The following is a 19,364-nucleotide window of genomic DNA, read 5'->3' on the forward strand; positions in this document are numbered from 1 at the left end:
ACAGAGGAGAACAGCACCTGTTGTCCCCACCTGCTCTGCTCTGTGTCCGTCTGTCCTCGTATGGCCACTCAGCCTGGCGGTTCAGCCTCATGCCCCGTCCCGTTGCAGGGACCTGCATCCTATCCGTGTCCTGGAATGGGCCTCTCCCAGCCAGAGTGGGACAGGCAGGCCTCCAAGGTCCTGGCTCTCCTGCGGAAACCAGGTGTCTCCCCTTGACACCTGGGACTGTGGGGACGGCAGCTTGCTGAGGAGCAGGACCCAGGACAGGTGACCCCTTCCTTGCACATAGGTGCTGGCCGCAGTGGCGATCACCATGTCAGCATGTGGAGTCCATTCAGGGGGTGGGTGTGGCTGTCCAAGGTCATGGACTGTGGAAACCAGGACCCAACGTCAGGTCAGGCTGGTGACAGAGCCTGCTTGGTCGCGCCCAGTGAAGGGGCCCTCATTTCTGGTAGTGAACGGCTGCTCATTCTGTTTTGGGGCCTGTCAGAGCTGATATGGCTCCTGACTGGGGCTCAGCAGATACAGCCTGTGTGATGTGAGGGTGCCGAGGGGTTATTGTCTCTTCCCACATGGCTCATGACAGAGTCCCAGACATCTGGGGGCACCAGAGTGAGTGGTCTTGGTGCTGAGGAGGGGGCTGGAGGCTGGGCCCAGCAGGGGTGCACTGTGTACACACGTGTTAGTATGTGTACACACTTGCATCCTGACATGTGTGCACAGAGTGCCTGTGTGTGCATGTGTCTGGGCGCAGGCACTGTCCCTGTGCGACATGGAGGTCAGGCGTCAGTGGGAGAATGGCCCCCAGGAGAGGGGCTGTGGGCTGGGCAGCTCTGTGCCCACACACTGGGTCTAGCTCCTCATCCCTAGCAGGTTGTCAGAGAGACCAGAAGGCCATTCGGAGCCCAGTTCTCTAACAGCGAAGGGCTGGATGTCCAGGCGCTGGTCTGCCTCTGTCTCCCGCCTCCCTGGGCTCAAGGTGTCTGAACCCCTACAGCAGCTTCTGTCACAGGAGCCCAGATGTGCCCAGGACCCCAGGCGAGCTCCCTGGGCTGCGAGCACCGCTGACCTGCAGCCAGGCTGCGGGGAGGCATCTCAGAAGCTGGGCCTGCAGAACCTGGGGCCCCTTCAAGTGTATCCTGAAGGGGCTGGCAGGGCATCTGACGGGCTCGGGTCCCTTGTCTGCTGGCCCAGCGAGCTGGTGAACACGTTCAGCAGGACCCCTCTGTAGGAGCCTGGCCGGCTCGGACCCTGGCTTGGGTCTGGGCCGTGGGCCAGCCTCCCAGGGCTCCTCAGCACCTCTGGGGCCCCATGGTGGCTCTGGCACCCTACAGAGACCCACACCTGCGAGCAGCCCGCCGCACCCACCCCCGGGAAGTATGCTTTTCTGGGTGGCGCTGCTGGCCATAAGCTGACAGGCCAAGTTAGGGGATGAACTGTGTCCCCCAAAGGATGTTGCAGTTCTAACCCAGGTACCTCTGGCTGTGACTTAGTAGAAAGACAGTCAGGTAGTCAGGATGAGGTCCCCAGAGTGAGCTTCCATCCAGTGACTGTGTCCTCATAAAAGAGAGATTTGGACACAGACACACACAGGGGCAGATGATGTGGAGACATCTAATGACAGGCAGAGTCCTGCGCGAAGCTGAAGGGTCAGGGTGGGTGCTCCCTCTGCCCGCAGGAGGGTCCAGCCCTGCCAGCACCTGGTCTTGGGCTCTGGCCTCCAGAACCCTGGGAGAGTAGATTCCCGCTGTTCCAGTGTGCGGGCTCGCCCTGGGGGAGGACCCCGTGAAGTGCGGCAGCTGTGGTTCAGGAGAACAGACCCTGGCCCCTCTGACCCAGTGCCAGACCTGAGGGCAACACCACTTGCAGCTGTTGGCACTTCCCTGCAGCTTGCTCCTGTGCCCACCCACCCCAGAGGTTGGCTGTAGACCCCAAGGAAGGCACGGGCCCACAGAACGGTCGGTCCACTGGCACCTGCCTCTTCTGCTGTGGCAGGCTGGCTGCGCCACGGCACCTCTTGTGGCCACCATGTCCTCTTCACGGGCCCAAGGCTAGTGGCCCTCCAAGCCTGAGCTGCCCGGGGATACAAGCCCACCTGCAGACTGCAAGTAGAGAAGGCCACAGAGACCCCATACCAGCCCTTGCTTGTAACGTTCCTACAATGAAACCCAGCCATCAAGGCTGCTAGATATGCTCTGAAACATTTTATTAAATTTTTTTAAAAGACAGCAATAATTTCATGCCATGAACTGAACAAGGGTACCACCACGTGTTTTCCAGCCTGGCCGCGACCGCACAGGCCACTGGCTGTCCTCACCGGGGGCCCTGCCTGGGGCGGGGCTGTGGCCAGGCCCCCAGGCAGGAGGACGCCCGGCCTGCAGGGGAGGCCGTGGAGCAGACCCAGCCACTGCCACACCCAAGTGCTGGCACTTCCCCTGGGTCGTCATCACTGCACACCAGCCACGGGGCCCTGAAGACAGTGAGAGGACTGGGGGCGCGGCCACAGTTGCCCCTCTCCTTCCCTACCCTGCACACAGCTGCTCATTTTTGGTTGTTTTTTTAAAAAAAATAATTTTGTAAATGTCCCATAAAAATACTATTGTTCCTAGTCAAACACATATTGCGATATGAAGAATAATTGCCTTGTCTTTGCGCTATAAAACATGAAGAGGTTTCTCACGTTGGATAACGCAGAAAAAGCCAGAGCCTCGAGCTGCCAACAAAGGCCGGTGCCTGTGCACGAGGGGTGAGCGCTGTGCCGCCGGGCCAGCCGGCCACTGGCAGGTCTTCCCCGGCGCGTCCCTGGTCAGCAGCTCAGCCCGAAGGGGTCCCTCTCAGCACGGGAAGGACATCATGGCTTTGAGACAGATGGCCGGCGGCTCTCAGTCCCCAGAGGCTGGCCCGAAGGCACCGACGAAGCATGGGTGGCAGCCGAAGGGTGAGAGACCCAGCCTCCCGGTCCTGGGTGGGATCAGGGTGTGTCTCCTCCAGCAATGAGGGGGCTCCACCTGGCCTGCAAGGTGCCTCCGGTGTGGGTGCTGGGCCACAGAGAGCCAGTGTGGCTGTCCCTCCAGGCGGGAGGGCTCCGTCCCAGAGGCTGGGCCATGCTGTCAGTTTTCGGAGAGAGACAGGGCCAGGGCGGCCTGGAAGGCAGCCTCCTCGTCGATGCTGTAGTCCTGGAAGACAGGGAATGGAGGTGGGCCGGGCCCAGGCAAGCCTCACTGCGCTGCTGGCCGCTCAGGGCCACCTGCCCGGTCACCCCGAACAGACCAGCGCTACCATCTCCAGTGTCCCCACTCCCTTCAGCAAGATCCAGGTCAGGACCCAGGCCCTGCATGGTCATGGGGCCCTGGGGCCACGGGGCCACACAGCAGCTGCTCCGTGGGATGTCACATGGGCCCGCAGCTGGCTTCTCCCAGGTCCTGTCTCCCCACAGGCTCCGGGGCCTTGCAAGCGGGCCCCTGGCAGACCCCTTCACCAGTGACTGTGCCGAGAAGGTCTCTGAGAGGGGCGGGCGCTGAGAGACAGCTGCAAGCGGCAGGGTTCTGAGGCCGGCAGAGGAGCCGGACATCTCCATGGCGCCCACCAGCTAGGACTGGGCGGCAGGGCAGAGCCTGACCGCCTGGGGCTGGGGGCCGCCGCAGGCCGGAGCAGGGGCCTGAGGGCGAGGCAAGTCCTTCTAGCTGGACAGGACCCAGGGAGCCTGTCCCCACTGCAGGCACTCGGGTCCCCTCCATCCCGACGCTACCACGGCCCGGGCCACTGCCAGAGGCACCCCTGCCCAGCAGGGAGGCCCCCAGGGCACCCACCACGAAGGTGTCGTAGGAGAACTTGTGGCGGTGGAGCAGGTGCTGCAGGAAGTTGGCGCTCTTGTAGCCAGGGTCGCCCCAGGGCATGGCCGAGCAGACGGGGCACACCTGGAACGAGGTGCAGGTGAGGGATGCGCGGCGGGGCCCCGGGCCCCGGGAGCCGCCGGGACTCGGCAGCCGCATGTGGGGCAGGCTCACCACGCGGTTGGGGTCGCTGCGATGGCTGTCCACACAGTGCCTCACCAGCTCCTGCTGGTCCAGGTTGCGGGCGCCGCAGTAGGGGCAGGTGAAGGTGGACCTGTTGGGGATGGCGCTGGGGCGGCGTGGGCGGGTGAGCGGCAGCCACTGGGCATGGCCCACCCTCCTGCAGCCCAGAGAGGCCCGACAGGACCGCGGGCAGCAAGGAGGCCCAGCTGGACGTCCAGGCCAGCAAGGGCGCTCTCGCTGACCTCTCACCCCACCACAACCGCTCTGGGGCGCAGCTTGCTGCCTCATCACCTCCCATCCCTGCCCCTGAGGTGGCTGGGCCTGGAATGAGGCATCTGTCCAGCCCAGGCCTTTCATGAGGCTGTTCTATCCCGCCAGGAGGGGATGCCGGCCTTTCTGGGGTCCCCTGCATGGGCGGGAGGACACAGCAGCCCTTCCCACCTCCTCAGGTGCAGTGCTGTCCCCACCTTACAACACAGGCCCATGCTGCCCTTTGAGGGACAGGGTGGCCTACCTGGGGATGGGCTGGGCCGTGGGCACCACGGGGACGAACTTGGGGCAGCTGGCCATCTGCTCCTGGACCTTCACACAGGAGGAGACATGCACCCTCATCTTGGCCAGTGTTACCTGGGGGAGAGGCAGGGCGGGGGTCAGGCAGGGTGGTCCCTGCTCCTGATGCTCAGGCTGGCACCCTAAGTGGGGCGGGAAGCTGCCCAGGGGCTGGCATCCCTGTTGGAGAAGAGCTGCGGGGATGAGTCACAGACTGTGGCCCCAAAGGGGGCCACTGTCATGCTTGGCAGGGGAGCTCACAGCCTCGCAGGGGACAGGCCCCTGGCCAGAAGCGCACCCTAGCTGGAGAGGAGGAGGGGCAGCCCGTGCGGAACACGAGAGGCTTTGTTTGGAGGAAAATGACCCTCACAGCAGGAGCCACAAAGTTCTAATAAAACACTCCCTGCCCAGAGGTGCACAACCAGACCAAGCACAACCCAACCTTCTCTGCCTGCCCTGAACCACACGCTCTGGCCAAGGGGGGACGTGGCTCAGAACAGCACAGGGAGGGGACCCTAGTGTGCCTCGAGTGAACGATGTGGGCAAAGAGGTGTGTCAACCCTCCTGGGCAGCAGATGCCACAAATCCTGCTGTGTTGCTAAGAGGCCAGTGGAACATTTCCAGATGGGAAACCAGTTCACAGAAATGCGGAGGCAGCGGAGGGCGGTAAGAGGCAGCTGCCCCCAAGGGCACAGGGCACCGGCCCTGGCAGCTCCGACCATGTGTCTGGGGCTGTGGGCCATGATCCTCCTGACCCCAGCCCGGCTCCCAGCTCTGTCCAGGCTGCCGGGCCCTGAGCGAGGCCCACACCTGGGCCCAAGGGCATGGGCAGAACCAGAAAGGCTGTGGTGAAGGGCAGGCCGCCTCATTCGTGAAGCTTCAGGAGGGCCCTGGTCCGTCTCCCCGGGGGAGAAAGCCTGCCACGGAGCGAGGGGCTCGTGAGCTTGAAGCCGGCCCAGCTGCCCCCAGTGCGGGGCTCAGGGCGATCCCTGACCACCCGAACTTTGACCTTTAGGACCAAGCAGCGGGGGCTGCTCTCTTCTATGAGAGGTTGGTAGGACTCGTTACCACAACAGACGGCCGAGTCTGAGAACGTAAATTCACAGTCAGTTCCCAGGGGCTCCTCCCCCTGCGGGAGCAGTGGGAAGAGGGTGGGCTCCAGGCCAGGTGGAGAAGGCTGGCTGGGGTCGGGGATGCTCCCCATGCTGCCCTCAGCCCCACTGCCTGGCTCCGGGCTGGCCTCGCTGTCGCCATCACCGCCTGCAGTGGGAGGGCCACTCGAGTGTCCAGGCTGTGCCTTGGGGGTTTCAGCTCGGCCCTTGTCCTGCATCAACCCCAATGCACACAAGCAAACCAGAGCCCTGGCCGGGCAGGCATGGGGGACACAGGGCAGGGTCAGCAGGAAGGAGTGGGGCAGTGGGGAGGCTCTTCAGCGAGAGGGGGGGGCTGGCGCCGCACTGTTGGAGTGACCCCGAAGCCCTCCCGGCCCCAGGAGGCTGCGGTGTGGTACCTTCTTGTTGCAGCCCCGGCAGGGGGCCTTGTAGGACGAGAGCTGCTTCTCCACATGGGTGGCCCTGTCCACCTTCTTGGGGTCAAAGGGCAGGCGACACAGTGGGCACAGGGGCGATGGCACCTGCAGGCAGGGCTGGAGGCACTCTCCGCAGAACCTGTGGGCAGGCGCAGGTAAGGGCCTGCACGCCCCGCCCTCGCCCGGCACACATGCTCCCAGAGGTGGTGGCTTCTGTGCCCAGGCCCACGGCTGGATGGCGCCATCTGGCTGAAAGATGACCCAGGCCCCTCCAGGCCGCGGGTCTCTGACCTCTGCCCTGTCCTGGACACGGGTGCAGAGCTGCAGCCATGTAGCCCGGGTCCTGGCATGGCCACACGGGGCGGCCCAGGGCTCAGCCTGCCCATCTTACCATGTGGTGAGGACACCTCAGGGGCTCAAGGGACCCTGGAGACCCTCTACCCACTAAGCTCTGAGGAGTAAAATCACTAACAATGGTGGGGGAGGGAGCCGTAGGGGCCAAGGGCCCGGGACTCACTGGTCCGGGCAGGGCCAGAGCCGCCAGGTGTCCCCAGAGTTGGGACAGCATCCCCTGCTGGCCCGGCCTGAGCACAGGCGCCCCTAGCCCTTGGTGTGTTCCCGGGCACCTGCGGCTCCTCACAGCCCTGACTCTTGGCCCTGTCCCCAGAGGTGCTGCGTCACGGGGGCAGCTGGTGGGTACCGTGCTCGGGCCCCTCTGCCGCTTTTTACAACCACCTCCTCCACGTGGCCGAAGGGTGAGCATCAGTGAGGCAGGAGGAAAGCTGGTCAGCGGGAACACAGGCTTGAAAACTCCCAGCGTGGAAGAAGGGCAGAAGGGCCTGAGTGCGGCCCACCTCTCCCAGCCTTGACGCTGGACTGGGAATCACAGCCCCCACAGCCCAGAGTGGGTGCTCAGCCCCCGGACGGGGGCCGGGTCCACGTGCACAGGAAAGGTGGCACCTGCGCAGACTGCATGAAATCTGCAGGGAATCAGGGTGTGCACAATTGTCAAGCAGCTGGGCCACGGGTGGGGACAGGAGCTGTGTGGGACACAGGGGACATCCAGCTAAGCTAAGTGGTCAGCGTTCTCTCTGCCAGCAGCGTTCCACCTCCTCCTTAGGAAAAGGCAGCCAAGGAGGTCCGAGTGCCTCCTGCTGCCCAATCCTCGGTCCTCCACCTCGGGCTGATTCCTGGTGCAGCCACCACCTGGCTCACCAGCACAGGTAACATCTGTGCACAGGAGGAGGCCAAGGGAAGCCTGAGGCCCGTCAGAAAGTTCCCAACAACCTTTTCCTGCCAAGTAGGGAAACAACCTTTTCATGCCAGGCCTGTGGGACAGCTGGAATGGCCCCTTGTCACTTACCTCACCTGAAGAGGGATCACCTGGCACCCCTGGCAGGCGTGCAAAGGAGACACCCACGCACCCACTCACTGGCGCTCTGGCAGGTACTGGCCCTCTCAGCGGCAGGACCTGACCAGCCTAATGGATGGTGGGTGGGGCTCTTAATTCACTGACTGGATGGTCCCAGCAAGGAGGCCATGAGGAAACACACAAGTGCTCACAGCAGCACCTGCCCCAGAGTCGAGAAGTGAAGACAACCCAGTGTCCACAGACATACAAAACATGACCCATTCCCATGACGGGTGCCACTCAACCTTAAGGGGGGGGAACGGGATGACGGACGGCACCACATGGACGACGCTTGGAAATGTTTGTTCAGAGAAGACGATCACAAAGGACCACAGAGGGTCCAGTGGTGTGAGACTCTCTGCATGTGAAATGGCCAGTACAGGCCGCCTGATCGGTGGTTGTGGGGGCCGGGGCTATGGGCTTCACTGCTGTGGGGTCAGGGTTTCTTTCTGAGGCGATGGGAACAATCTAAAGCTGACTGGTGGTTGTGGATCGACCACAGAGCCACACACCTCAGATGAGGGAGTCACGTCCCCGTAACGCTGCAACACCAGGAGAGGCCACAGGAGCACGCGGGACATGCGGCCACACCATGGGCAGAAGGCAGGGCCCGGGCCTCAGGAGGAACAAGTGTCAGCAAAAGATGCACCGACGACTGGAGTGAAGGGTGCCTCCAGCGGGAGGAGGCAGGGGTGCTCGGACCCCGCTGACCCCCGGGCTTAGCCACCCTGGTCTTTGGGTCACAGTCCTGGAGGTCCACCATGGCCTGCGTTCCCACATCATCACCAGCACGCTGACACTGCGGCAGACAGCAGACCCGCCTCCCACTGGGGATCCTGCTGCGTCTGCCTGAGCGGCTGGTGCCGAGAAACCACTGGAGGCAGCTGAGGGCTCTGCTCCCCCATGCCAGGTGTGGGACAGCTGGAATGGCCAGGCAGCTGCCGCACAGACCCCATGCTCCAGGGGCACCACCAACGTCTCACGCCTGCCCTGGCCTCCTGCACACACAGGTGCACCAGAGAGGCCGGTGTTTCAGAGACCCCGGGGGGCAAGCTGGCTGGGCCCCCGGGCCCCTGCAGCTGTCCTGAGCGGTGGGGTCTGACTTCCAGAGCCCCGCTGGCTGAGCTCTCGGCTGCTCACACTCTTGCCCACCTGACTTGGCTCACCAACACAGATTCAGAGGAACCGTCCTGCACCTGACCCAGGCCTGTGCTCTCGGGTGGCAGAAAGGGAGTGATGGAAACCCCTGGGGCCCCTAGGACCCTGCACAAAGAAGCCAGCTCATTGTCCCGGGTGTCCCCGGGGCCTGGCAGTCACTGCTGCAACAGCGCTAGGTGGCAGGCTACAGATGGTGTGGGTGCAGGTAGGAAGCAGGCCAGGGCCCAGCTGCAGGAGCTCAAAGCCTGGTGTTGCTGTGACACTCAGAAGCTTTACTCAGCATCTCTGGTCCCTTTTCTCTGTACCTGCCGCACAGGGCTGTGCAAGAAGTGCTCAGAAAACATCTGCTGTTACCACACCCCATGGTTCCTCTTCAACACCAGCATTTTAATTTTCCTGTGACCTCTGTCCATTAAAAAACTGCATGGGGGGACGCTGAGCTGGAGGAACAAACAGCACTGGCTAGAGGGACACAGGCAGTCAGGGCTGAACCCCACCGCAAGTGCACACAGGCCCTCAGGGTAGGGCCCATCAGAGGATTATAAACAGCCAAGCAGCTTCTGGTTCATATGTGGCTCGCTGCCCAGGACATCCCCCAAGTGTGACAGATAACCAGCTCCCTCTGGGGCCCCTAGGGAGTTCCCAGGAGCTCTCTCACAAGCTCTACTGAAGAAACTCCTGCCCCTGAGTTCCTGCTCAACAGCCCTCCCCATGACCCTCCCCTCTCTGCTGGGCACTGGGGCAGGGGTACCTGTCCCATACAAGGCTGCCTTCACCACCTGAAAACCCATTCTGCGGAAGGAAGCCACTTTCAGCCAGGTAGCTGAGGAGGAGAAATAACCAGACCACCAAGACAACTGTTTCTAAGGAAAGGCACAAGTCTTTAGATCTTCTGCGCCTATTTGCACATGTGCATTCACAACACAGGAAACAGGGAAAGTAGAGGCAGAATGGCCAAGAAAAGAAGTCAACAGACAGAAAAAATTTTTAAGGCAGAGGCTGTGGAAAAGGCTCCTGCAGGACCAGCCTGAGAAACAGGTCATTTCCTGCCAAGAAAAGTCTGGGGGGAGGGGATCAAAGGAGACGTTGCTTTCACAACAATTCTGTATTCTGAAGACCACATTTAAGAAGCCTTATTTGAAACAAATGAGAGAAAATGCAGATTTGTGCAGGTGAGGAGACTGGAAACCCGGTAGCCCAGGGCTGGGTGGGTGTTGGTGCCATGGGGACACCGCCTGAAGCCAGGAGCGGCTTTCTGAAGGGGCCCAGGACTGGAAGGTGCAGAGAACACCCGAAAACACCCGCCAGGATGTGCTCACAAGAAAGAAGTTCTGCTCAGAGGCTGCCTCTGCCAAAACGTCAGAAGCAGCATGACAAAGTGAGGTATGGTGCCCTTCAAGACAAGTTAATGTTCTGCTGTAGGAAGATGCCTGTGCCACCGGCACCAGGGGAAGGAAGTAACGTTTCCTGCATCCTGACCCATCCCTGACATCTCCCTGCATGACAAGCAGGCACACACCCACCCAGCAATGCCAGTTCCCTCTTTGTATCAAGAACCTCCTAAGTCAGCTGTCTTTGCAAAATGTTCTAGGGCCTCCCACCAGCCTGAGCACTTCCGCTCAGCCCCTTGGAGTGAAAGCCCCACCTTCCCAGCAGCTCTGCTTGCTGGCAGCCAAGCCCTCCTGTTCCCTACTAGCTTCACGCAGTGGCTGCATTCTTCTCCCCACCTACTTAGCTTCACTCAGGAACTGTATGGTTCAGCCACTTGGGAGAGTGGCAGAGTAGTCACTGACCTCGGCTCCCTCCCAGCCAGACGTGCAGCTCTCAGCTGGGAGGAGAGCCGCATCCTCCGGTTTCTGTTCCTGAAACACCCTGCAGGAGCCTGCTCTGGGCCCTGGGGCAGCTGGAGACCCTCGTAAGGTCACCTGAGGTCAGACTGCCTGGCTGTTCAGTGATCGATGAGATCCAAGTCCTCAGTCAAAACAAAACAAACTCCTAAAACAAGCCCCTTTCCTAACTTTACGGAAGTCCTCTGCACCCAAGACAAGCAGACACCAAGTTTGAAAAAGAGTTGACAGCAAAAGCCACAGGGCATTTATTTACATCTGCCCACCCTAGTATCCATGGGACCCAATCCAAGGGGACTGGCTCAGTGGTCGCGCCTGCTGCCCTTGGGGTACCCGGGGAGGGCCGCTGAGGCCATGAGCAGACCCCGGGGGCCCGAGACCGAGCAGGGCTGCAGATGGCCCCGTGTGCCGACGGGGTGGTTGGGTCGAGCGCCCGGGCTTGGTGGGCAGGGGGCTGAACTGAAGCGGATGGACGCGCCCAGAGAGCCCTGCGCCCCCGGTGCCCCTCGCCCCGAGTCCTCTGCGCGGACTCCGGGCCGGGTGCGGGGCCCTCCCCGCGGCGGTGTCCCGGCCCCGCGGCCTCCCGGAGGCCGGCGCACTCACGTGTGGCCGCAGCTGCCGATGGCCACGGGCCGATGGTACACTTCCAGGCAGATGGGGCAGCTGTACTGAGCCTCCAGGCCGCTGTCGCCGCCCGCGGGCCCGCCAGGCGGCTGCCGCTGCTGAGCAGAGGCCACCAGGCTGCGGAACATCGCCATCCCGGGGCCAGGCCCGCCGCCGCCGCCGCCCCTGTCCCGGCACGGCCCGCGCGTCACGGCCCCGACGGCGCCGCTCTGATGTCATCAGAGCGCACCCCGCCCCCGGCCTACACTTCGCGGTCTCGACGGCGCCGCACTGACGTCTTAAGGCGCGTCCCTGTCCGCGCGTCACGGCTGCGACAGTGCCGCGCTGACGCAATCAGAGCGCGCCCGATCGCCGCTGCCCTCCCTTCCATCCCGGCTCGGCGCCGCCATGTGCCAGGTGGGCGAGGACTACGGGGCCCCCGCGCCCGAAGGGCCGCCGCCTCCGCGGCCTGGGTAAGAGCTGGGAGGCCGCACCCGCCTCTCTCCTCCTCCATCAGCCCCGGGCGCCTCGTTGGACCTGGGGGCCTGGCGACCCTGGCGGAGGCTGGAGCTCTCTCCGCAGCACCCGGGGCGTGCCTGTCAAGCCAGTGGGGGACACCTGAGGAGGGGCTCCGTGTGCTCTCCGGCACCTCTGATTCTTGCGGCTGGTGGGGCGCGCTTCCCCGCCGACCCGCTGGCGCTTCCTGGAGGAGGCCACCGGCCTCCCTGTCGCTTCCACCCACTAGCTCCCCTTCTCCCCTCCAGGTCCACACAGACCAAGTTGTCTCTCTTCTCCCACCGGAGCCTGAGAGACTGAAAGGTGGCTTTTATGTGCCTCACCCCCCGGCCCCGAGCTAGCCTTAACGGACTAAAACCCCCCCAGGGCCCTTTTTGTTTTCTTTCAAGTTGTTACTTTGGATAAGACACAAGCCCTGTTTGTGTTTGAAAGCACCCCATGTGATCTCTCTATAGGCCAGCTTGGGGTGAGAAACAGAACATGGCTCCCAAAGCCTGCTGGCAGGAAGGGGTGTGATCTGTGTCCTTGTTCTCTCTTCCACCCATGTCTTCAAAGCTGTGAGCTAAAATGTGTGAAGTGCAAGGAAGGCCTACCTGTGGTGGTGATCCGAGCCGGAGATGCCTTCTGCAGGTGAGGCCTGCGGGCGGGTAGGAGACCCTGGCAGACATGGTCCCACCCAGCACCAGTATCTGCCTGCTTTCTGTGGCTTTATTTCTTGCTTTCAAAAGCATCAGTTAAACTGCTCCTGCCTCTAACATCACTCCTGGTGACTGGTGTGTGTGTGTGGGGTCTAGTATCAGTTTCCTGTGTGGGTACCGCTCTCTCAGCATCCAGTTGCGGATAGGGTGGCAGGAAGGTTCTGATGGGGAGAGCTGGCAGTAGCACTTTGGTGAGGGCTAGTTGGGTAAGCATTTCAGAGCACCTGGAAACATGTAGGAGCGTGTTGGAGCATCCTGGGTATTGGGCAGGTGCTTTGGGATGCCTGTTTACTTGTGAGGGATAGTGGAATGGAAGGGGTTTGGATAGGAGCAGAGGCTTATTCCCAGAAGGCCAGGCACGAGCATGTTCCGCTTTATCTGATGCTCTGTGGCCCTGGCACATTGCCCTTGAATGATACCTCTTCCAGCATCTGTTCACAAGAGGGTAGGGCTTGTCTTCTGTTATTCCTGTTAGTTCCCAATGATGTTGCATGCCTTATATAGCAAACAGACTAAAAAAGTTGGAGGGACTGTATTCCCCAAACTTTGATGTCCCTGATCATCTTTTGGGAGCCGGGTAGAATGAGGTGTACCACCTGGGAGGAGTTTAGGCAAGGAAGCCATTGCTTTAATGACTTAAAAGCATCTGAAAATGATGATTGCTCCAGTCTGTTCGGAGAACTTGCTGGTAAGGAAAAGAGAGGCTGCAGTGGCTCTAGGCAAGGCTGTCAGGCCTCTTACTGGACCCAGCTCCCCCTTCTGTGTTTGCTTGGTCCCAAGGAAAGGTGGGAAGCCGACTTTCCAGGCTGTAGATCTCAGTCAAGGTTTTGAGCAAGTTGCCTTGATTGTGAGCATCAGCATGTGTGGGAAACCCTGGCCTGGCCTGATTTAGGGAGTGAGTGTGATTTCAGGAGCTTAGTGGTGCAGGCAGGGCGTGGAGTGTGGCAGCCACAGGGTTCTCTTCCTCAGCCCTGGAGGAAGTCGAACCTCTGTGTCTACTTGCCCAACTTCACCATGACACGACCTTCGTGACGTCCCTTCTCACGGCTGGTCATCTGGGGTCTGTGGAGCCCTAACATTTGCTATAAAAACTTGTCTGCAAAGGACTCGTGGGGTGTTTGGTTGGTTCCTCATAAGTGGTGCCTGTTCAGTGTTGGAGAGCTTTCCGGGGACACTGGTATGTCTTGGCAGGAAGGACAGACTTAGGGGCATGGCCCCAAGTGTAGGGTAGCCCTTAGGGCAGTGTTGCTCCCTCCGACCTAGTGCATGGCTCCACCCCGACCGCCTGCTGGGGTCGCCAGGGCAACTTTCATGCAGGGACTTGGCCCTCAACCTGACATCCTAATGTGTTTGGCCTGGGTGATTCTGATGTGCCAAAGCTGAGAGCCTCTGACCTACTGAGTCCAAACGTCAGCTGGAAGGTTTATCAAGAATGCAGATTCCTAGGACTCCCAGCAGTCCTGAATCTGGGTTTAAAGAAGAGCCCGGGACTCTGCTTGTAGGACCCTTCCAGGCATTTCTGGTCCAGGTGAGATCAGCTCAGTGGGGAGAGGCCTGTGTGGAGCTCCACGATGCTGCCCCCCCCCCGCCCCGCAGCCTGCTCAGGGCTTCCCCTTCCACCCCCTGGGGTGGTGCTTCTCTCCATCGGGATCTTAAAGGGGTCCCCAGCTCTGCTGAGGGCAGTGTCAGGGGGCGTTGCCCTGCACATGCCTGTGTCCATCCATCCCACCAGCCAAGCCTTTCTGAGCACCTGCCATACAGGTGTGCCTGAGCTCCAGACCCCTCGGGTAATGACCTGGTGTTTGTGGGAGGATGGGGCCTCCCTGTGTGGTGTGAGGCCCATCCTAGGGCAGCCACTGGTGGTGAGAAGCCCTCGACCTGGCTCCCCTGCTGGTCTCTGGGCAGAGCCTCAGTGTCAAACGCTGCTTTCAAAGATAGAAGTTGCTGAGAGGAAATTGTAGCCTAGCAGAACGGGGCCTCTGGAGCAGCTGCTGGTCTGTGTTGCAGGGACTGTTTCAAGGCGTTTTATGTCCACAAGTTCAGAGCTGTGCTTGGGAAGAACCGGCTGATCTTCCCAGGAGAGAAGGTAGAGTGGGGGCTGTCTCCTCAGCGGGGTTGCGGCCGAGCAGCATCCCCCGCCCGGTTCTCAGCCCCTCCGCTGTCCGCATCATACTCTGGGCTCAGGGGGTAGGCTGGTGTCTGGAGTGCCCGCAAACAGGGCACGGGCTTGTGCTGGAGACGCAGAGCCTCCAGCCGTGCTCCTCCTCCCGCAGGTGCTCCTGGCGTGGTCCGGGGGGCCGTCGTCCGGCTCCATGGTCTGGCAGGTCCTCGAGGTGCGCCTCTACACCGTCCTGTACCTGGCCCAGCTCCAGGGTCGGGGGGCTGGCACCGAGGGGCTCTTGTTTGGGGGTGGAGAGAGCAGCCTGCCCCAGCCGGGCTGCCCAGAGGGCTCCGGGATGTGTTTGCAAGAGCCCAGCCGTGTCCCAGTTCAGCACTCTGCGCATTTGCTTGACCGCCTAGAAGCACAGTCCCTGGGAGAGGGGCATCAGCATGGCAGGGCGCCACGTGAGGTGTCCCTGAGGCCACCAGCCTCTTGTCCTGGGAGTTTGGTGCCTTGGGGGACCCGGAAGGTGCCCGCCCTGGCTGGAGCTGGAAGTTTAAGGGGTGATGCCAGTGGGGGTGCCAAGTGAGACGAAGGGATCAGGGGTGTGCTGGCAGAGAGGCAGCCCCTGCCCTGCGGGGAGGGGACCGTGGGGGAGACAGCATGAGGGGCCGGCTCCCATCTGGTCGGCGGGCGTGGTGTGGAGCATGGGAGGCAGTCAAGGCTTCTTGCCATGGCACTGGGGCTCCTGGGAGGCCTGGGCCTGGTGGTGGGACACACAGGCCCTCTGTGGGACACAGATTGGCGGGGCGGAGGCTGCGGTCCTGGGGACACTCTGCACCAGGAATTCTGGGGGGCAGTCTCAGGCCCCAGGGCAGTGCTTCTGCGGTGGGTTTCTGCTCTCACTTCAGGGGCCCCTACCCCCAGCCAGGTGGCATGAGGTAAGTGCCCACCCCCCCGGCCATTCGTCCAGCACCTAGTGCCCTTCCCTCTACAAACAGCAGTGCCTCACCTTTGCCGTGTTCCGTCCCACGCTGCGTGGTCAGGGTGTCTGGGCAGGGGGCATGGTGAGCTGATATGGGCCCAGCGGCTTTTCTCTGGACACTGCTAGGAAGCAGGGACAGATGTGTGAGGGGGTAAAGGTGTCCCAGGCAGGGCCTCTCTGTGGCACCGGGTCTGAATGGCTGTGCACTATGGTGGGGTCGTGCCCTTTTCCAGAGGGTGTCCACCTGGGTGGAGAGTGGCCTCTGCTGGGCAAGCGTCCTGGGCTTCTGGCTGTGGGGCTTAGACCCCGTCTCCTCCTGCTCCAGGGTCTGAGTCGAGATTCTGCCAAAAGACTGCGTTTTGTGCCAGGGGTTGTCTACGTCGATGGTATGTGCAGCCCTTTCCCAGTGGGGCCCCAGCCACTTGCTCAGAGCGGGTGCCACTGGGACAGCCCATGCTGCGCCCTCACTGAAGCCCCGGTGTGAGACGAGCACCCTTGTCTGGCATCCAGCGTCTCCCGTTGGACTGCCTCGGACCTTCATCAGAGGGCTGGGAAGGAAGTCTGCCTGGTGTGCCCCACTGGTCAAGGGCACTGAGTGAGAAGGGCACGTAACTGCCCTGCCCCCGCCCCCTCGGGACGGGCTCCCAGGGGCCAGTCACCCTGCCCCTGCCACGATGGAGAGCCCACCGCCCACTCTGAATATGCTCCCCCAAGGAGAGTGGGTCAGTGTCCTGCAGTTGTACAGAAACCACTGCCCCGCAGAGCTCAGCCTCCCGGGATCTCAGGGCGCGCTAAGCCACGGCTCCCTTCTGCCTGCGTGTTGTAGAGGGAGCGGCCTGCGGCCAGAGCCGGGAGGACCGCGCCAAAACGCTGGCCGAGGTGGAGCTGGTCCTGCAGACCACCGGCCTTCCGTGGCACGTCGTCGCTTTAGAAGAGGTTGGTGGGCCTGTCCTTGCTAAGGTCCCCTGGAGATGACCACTGCGGTGTCCCCCTGGCAGGGCCGGCAGAGGGCCTCACGCTTCCTCCCTGGGTCCACCCCCTCGCCCCCTCACAGGTGTTCAGCCTGCCCCCGTCCGTGCTGCGCAGCTTTGCTCAGGAGCCCTTGGGGACGCAGGGGGCCTACAAAACGGCTGTGGACAGCTTCCTCCAGCAGCAGCTCATGCCGGGGAGTGAGGGGCCCAGGGGAGGCCCCAGCGCAGCCGTGGGTGAGGAGCAGCTGAGCCGGCCCCGCACCCAGGACCCCCCGAGCCCCGCTGTGCCACCCGCAGCTGCCCAGACTGAGGCTCTGTCCAGGCTGTTCAGTTCAGTGAAGACCCTGACGGCCAAGGAGGAGCTTCTGCAGACCCTGCGGTGAGCCCCTGCCCCACTCTGGGGTCCTTGCCTGTTGACCCCAAGCCCCTGAGACTCCTGCCCCGCTCTGCAGGACCCACTTGATCCTGCATGTGGCCCGGACCCATGGCTACTCCAAGTTGATGACAGGAGACAGCTGTACCCGTCTGGCTGTCAAGCTCATGACCAGCCTGGCGCTGGGGAGAGGGGCCTTCCTGGCCTGGGACACGGTATGTGCCCAGCCACCTAGGCCTCCTGCCCTCACACTCTGGCCCCTTCACTTGAAGGAGCATCTTGTGAGTCAGGTCCAGGGGCTTCTGTGTGGCGGGGGGAGCATGTGACCCCCGGGGAGGGGTGCAGGGTGCTGTGAGCCGGTCAGCCGGTATGGTGAGAGACACAGCCCATTCCCAGGGTTTCTCGGATGAACGGTTTGGGGATGTGGTGGTGGTGCGGCCCATGCGTGACCACACGCTGAAGGAAGTTGCCTTCTACAACCGCTTGTTTGGGGTCCCCTCTGTCTTCACACCAGCTGTTGACACGAAGGTAAGTGGTGGGGGTGGGCAGGGGCCTCCCTGCTGCAGGGCTCAGAGGTCCACCCCGGCTCTCTGCCCTTAGTGCTCCCTGCCTGGTGCCACAGCAGTGTCCCCACGCATGCCCTTGAGGTGGCGCCCAGGGAGAGCAGGTAGCTGGCCCCAGTGCCTGTCTCTGGGAAGGCCACAGACCCAATGGGGAGGCAGTGTCGGAGACTTGAGGGCAGTGTGACTGGTCATGGATGCTATTTTGTATTTTTTTCATGACTGAATTTTTAACAGCAGCAGGCCGTGTGGAAGCAGGCGCCTTGGCCTGCTCTGTCCCTAGTGCAGTACGCTCCTGGGGGCTGACGGTGGGCTGTTCCTCTGCACTGGAGCCCCTCCTGCAGCCCCCCATCTAACTAACCCCTCAGGCCCCCGAAAAGGCCAGCATCCACCGGCTGACGGAGGCCTTCATGCTCCGGCTGCAGGCTCAGTTCCCCTCTACAGTCAGCACTGTGTACAGGTGTGTGTGCCCACGGGTGGCTACCCAAACATGGGGGGGGTGGGCTCAGCAGAGCGGAGGGGAGCCGCCGGCACCCTCTGATCGGACCCTGTATCTCACACCCCAGGACGAGTGAGAAGCTGGTCAAGGCACCCAGGGACGGCCGTGCTGCTGGCCCCCCAGGCCCCCGCTGTCTCCTCTGTATGTGCGCACTGGATGTCGACACTGCTGGTCCGTGCCACGGCCCTTCTGGGTACACAGGGGTGGGGCTCAGCAGCTCAAGGTACCCTCAGCTCATCTCTGCTTGCAGACAGTGCCACCGCTTTCGGGGCCCAGACCCTGAATCTCTCCCAGACACAGCCCCCTGCCCAACCGGCTGAGGCCAGGGTGCCCACGGGGCCCTGCTCTTCTGCAGGGATGGATGGGGCCCAGGGCTGCTGCCAAGCGGCCAGGCCACATGGGAGGTGAGTCCTTATCCCAACCCATCCCATCCTATGGGTGGCACCTCACAGCTCCAGGGGCGGCAGGCAGCCTGTGGCCAGGCCCTGGGGCCCCATGCTGAGCGGCCAAGACCAGGCACACAGGTCCAGCTCTGCTCCTGCAGGGGGGACCCCCGACCCCAGGTCGTCCAGCACCTCTGCTATGGCTGCCGTGTGACCGTGAGGGACTTGGTGAGTGGCTGCCCCCCAGTCTTGGGGACACAGGAAGCCCTCCTGCTCCCGGGGGACGGGCGGGCCCTGGCTCAGCTCTGGGCTGCACTGCACCCTGCCCACACTGGCTCTGTGTTTGCAGCCCTCCCTGGACCCCCTGCCACCCTACATCCTGGCTGAGGCGCAGCTCCGGAGCCAGAGGCACAGGCTGACCCTCTACTGCGGAGCCCCGGGAGGGGCCTTCCCGGCGGGAGCACCCGGGGGCTGCTTCCCACTGAGTGTGTCCCCCAGGGCCCTGCCGCAGACCCAGGAGGCTCTGGTCCAGGAGGCGGAGACGTACATGCCAGTGAGAGCTGAGCCTGCGGCAAGTGCCCTGGACGAGAGCCGACCGCCAGGTCCCCCGTCGTGTGGAGCCGGATGCTGTGGGTGGGCAGAGGGCACATGACGGTCCATTAGCATAAATAAAAACATTTTAATTAGAAAAGTGTACAGTACATGTAGGGGAAGGGAGGGCTTAGGCCACGCCAGGCCAAGCAGGGATGTTGAAAGGGACAGCGTGTGGCCCGGGGCCGAGGAGGGACCACAGCTTCCTTCCGGCAGCAGCATCGGGGCCCGGTGGGCCGGGCAGGGGCTGTGTCCCCGCAGGCGGCCTCGGACCGGAGCGTGGGTCCCCGCAGTCCGCGAGCGCCGCCGCCTACTCCCTCTCACGGGTCCACTTGATCATGGTCTCTGGCGAGCGGTACAGGAAGATGAGCTTGGCGTACAGCTCCTCCTCCAGCTCCAGCTCCTGCGTCTCCCGCACCAGGAAGATGTCCTGGCAGAGCTTGAGGATGCGGTCCACGCACGGCAGCTCCTCGAACATGATCGAGTGCGAGATCTCACTGAAGAAGCCCCGCACGAACTTGCCGATGACCAGCACGATGGACACATAGAGCCCCATGATCCTGCAGGTGGGGCGG

At 62.5% G+C, this 19,364-nt stretch overlaps 3 protein-coding genes across 14 annotated transcripts in view; 1 reads left to right on the top strand and 2 right to left on the bottom strand.

Annotated features, from left to right (window-relative positions):
* Positions 1-2,189: 2,189 nt before the first annotated feature.
* Positions 2,190-11,363, bottom strand: RNF166 (ring finger protein 166). Its single transcript, XM_036993879.2, has 6 exons — positions 11,113-11,363; positions 6,076-6,232; positions 4,531-4,643; positions 4,008-4,122; positions 3,810-3,917; positions 2,190-3,176 (listed from the first exon to the last, which is right to left on the bottom strand). The coding sequence occupies exons 1-6, from the start codon at positions 11,265-11,267 to the stop codon at positions 3,111-3,113; spliced, it is 714 nt and encodes a 237-aa protein (XP_036849774.1). The 5' UTR covers positions 11,268-11,363; the 3' UTR covers positions 2,190-3,110.
* Positions 11,364-11,429: 66 nt separating this feature from the next.
* On the top strand, positions 11,430-18,889 carry CTU2 (cytosolic thiouridylase subunit 2). Of its 6 annotated transcripts, none has more exons than XM_017643117.3 (14): positions 11,430-11,585; positions 12,184-12,258; positions 14,334-14,412; positions 14,600-14,659; positions 15,738-15,798; positions 16,239-16,348; positions 16,467-16,762; positions 16,836-16,971; positions 17,153-17,284; positions 17,685-17,776; positions 17,883-17,986; positions 18,066-18,219; positions 18,360-18,426; positions 18,548-18,889. In XM_017643117.3, exons 1-14 carry the CDS (start codon positions 11,521-11,523, stop codon positions 18,848-18,850), a joined length of 1,734 nt encoding a protein of 577 aa, XP_017498606.3. In that variant the 5' UTR covers positions 11,430-11,520; the 3' UTR covers positions 18,851-18,889. The 6 variants fall into 6 exon arrangements, with proteins under 6 accessions (XP_017498606.3, XP_073082072.1, XP_036849771.2 ...); XM_073225971.1 differs by having other exon boundaries at positions 18,697-18,889; XM_017643118.3 differs by having other exon boundaries at positions 11,511-11,529.
* The window catches only part of PIEZO1 (piezo type mechanosensitive ion channel component 1 (Er blood group)), a 49,360-nt gene continuing 48,853 nt past the window's right edge, over positions 18,858-19,364 (bottom strand). For all 7 annotated transcript variants that reach the window (XM_036993873.2, XM_036993872.2, XM_036993870.2 and 4 more), the window contains one exon: positions 18,858-19,349. In XM_036993873.2, the coding sequence (XP_036849768.2) occupies positions 19,100-19,349 (250 nt within the window). In that variant the 3' untranslated portion in view covers positions 18,858-19,099. The remainder of the gene's footprint in view (positions 19,350-19,364) is intronic.

The sequence above is a fragment of the Manis javanica genome, chromosome 17, assembly GCF_040802235.1.
Source record: "Manis javanica isolate MJ-LG chromosome 17, MJ_LKY, whole genome shotgun sequence".
NCBI classification, from domain to species: Eukaryota; Metazoa; Chordata; class Mammalia; order Pholidota; family Manidae; genus Manis; species Manis javanica.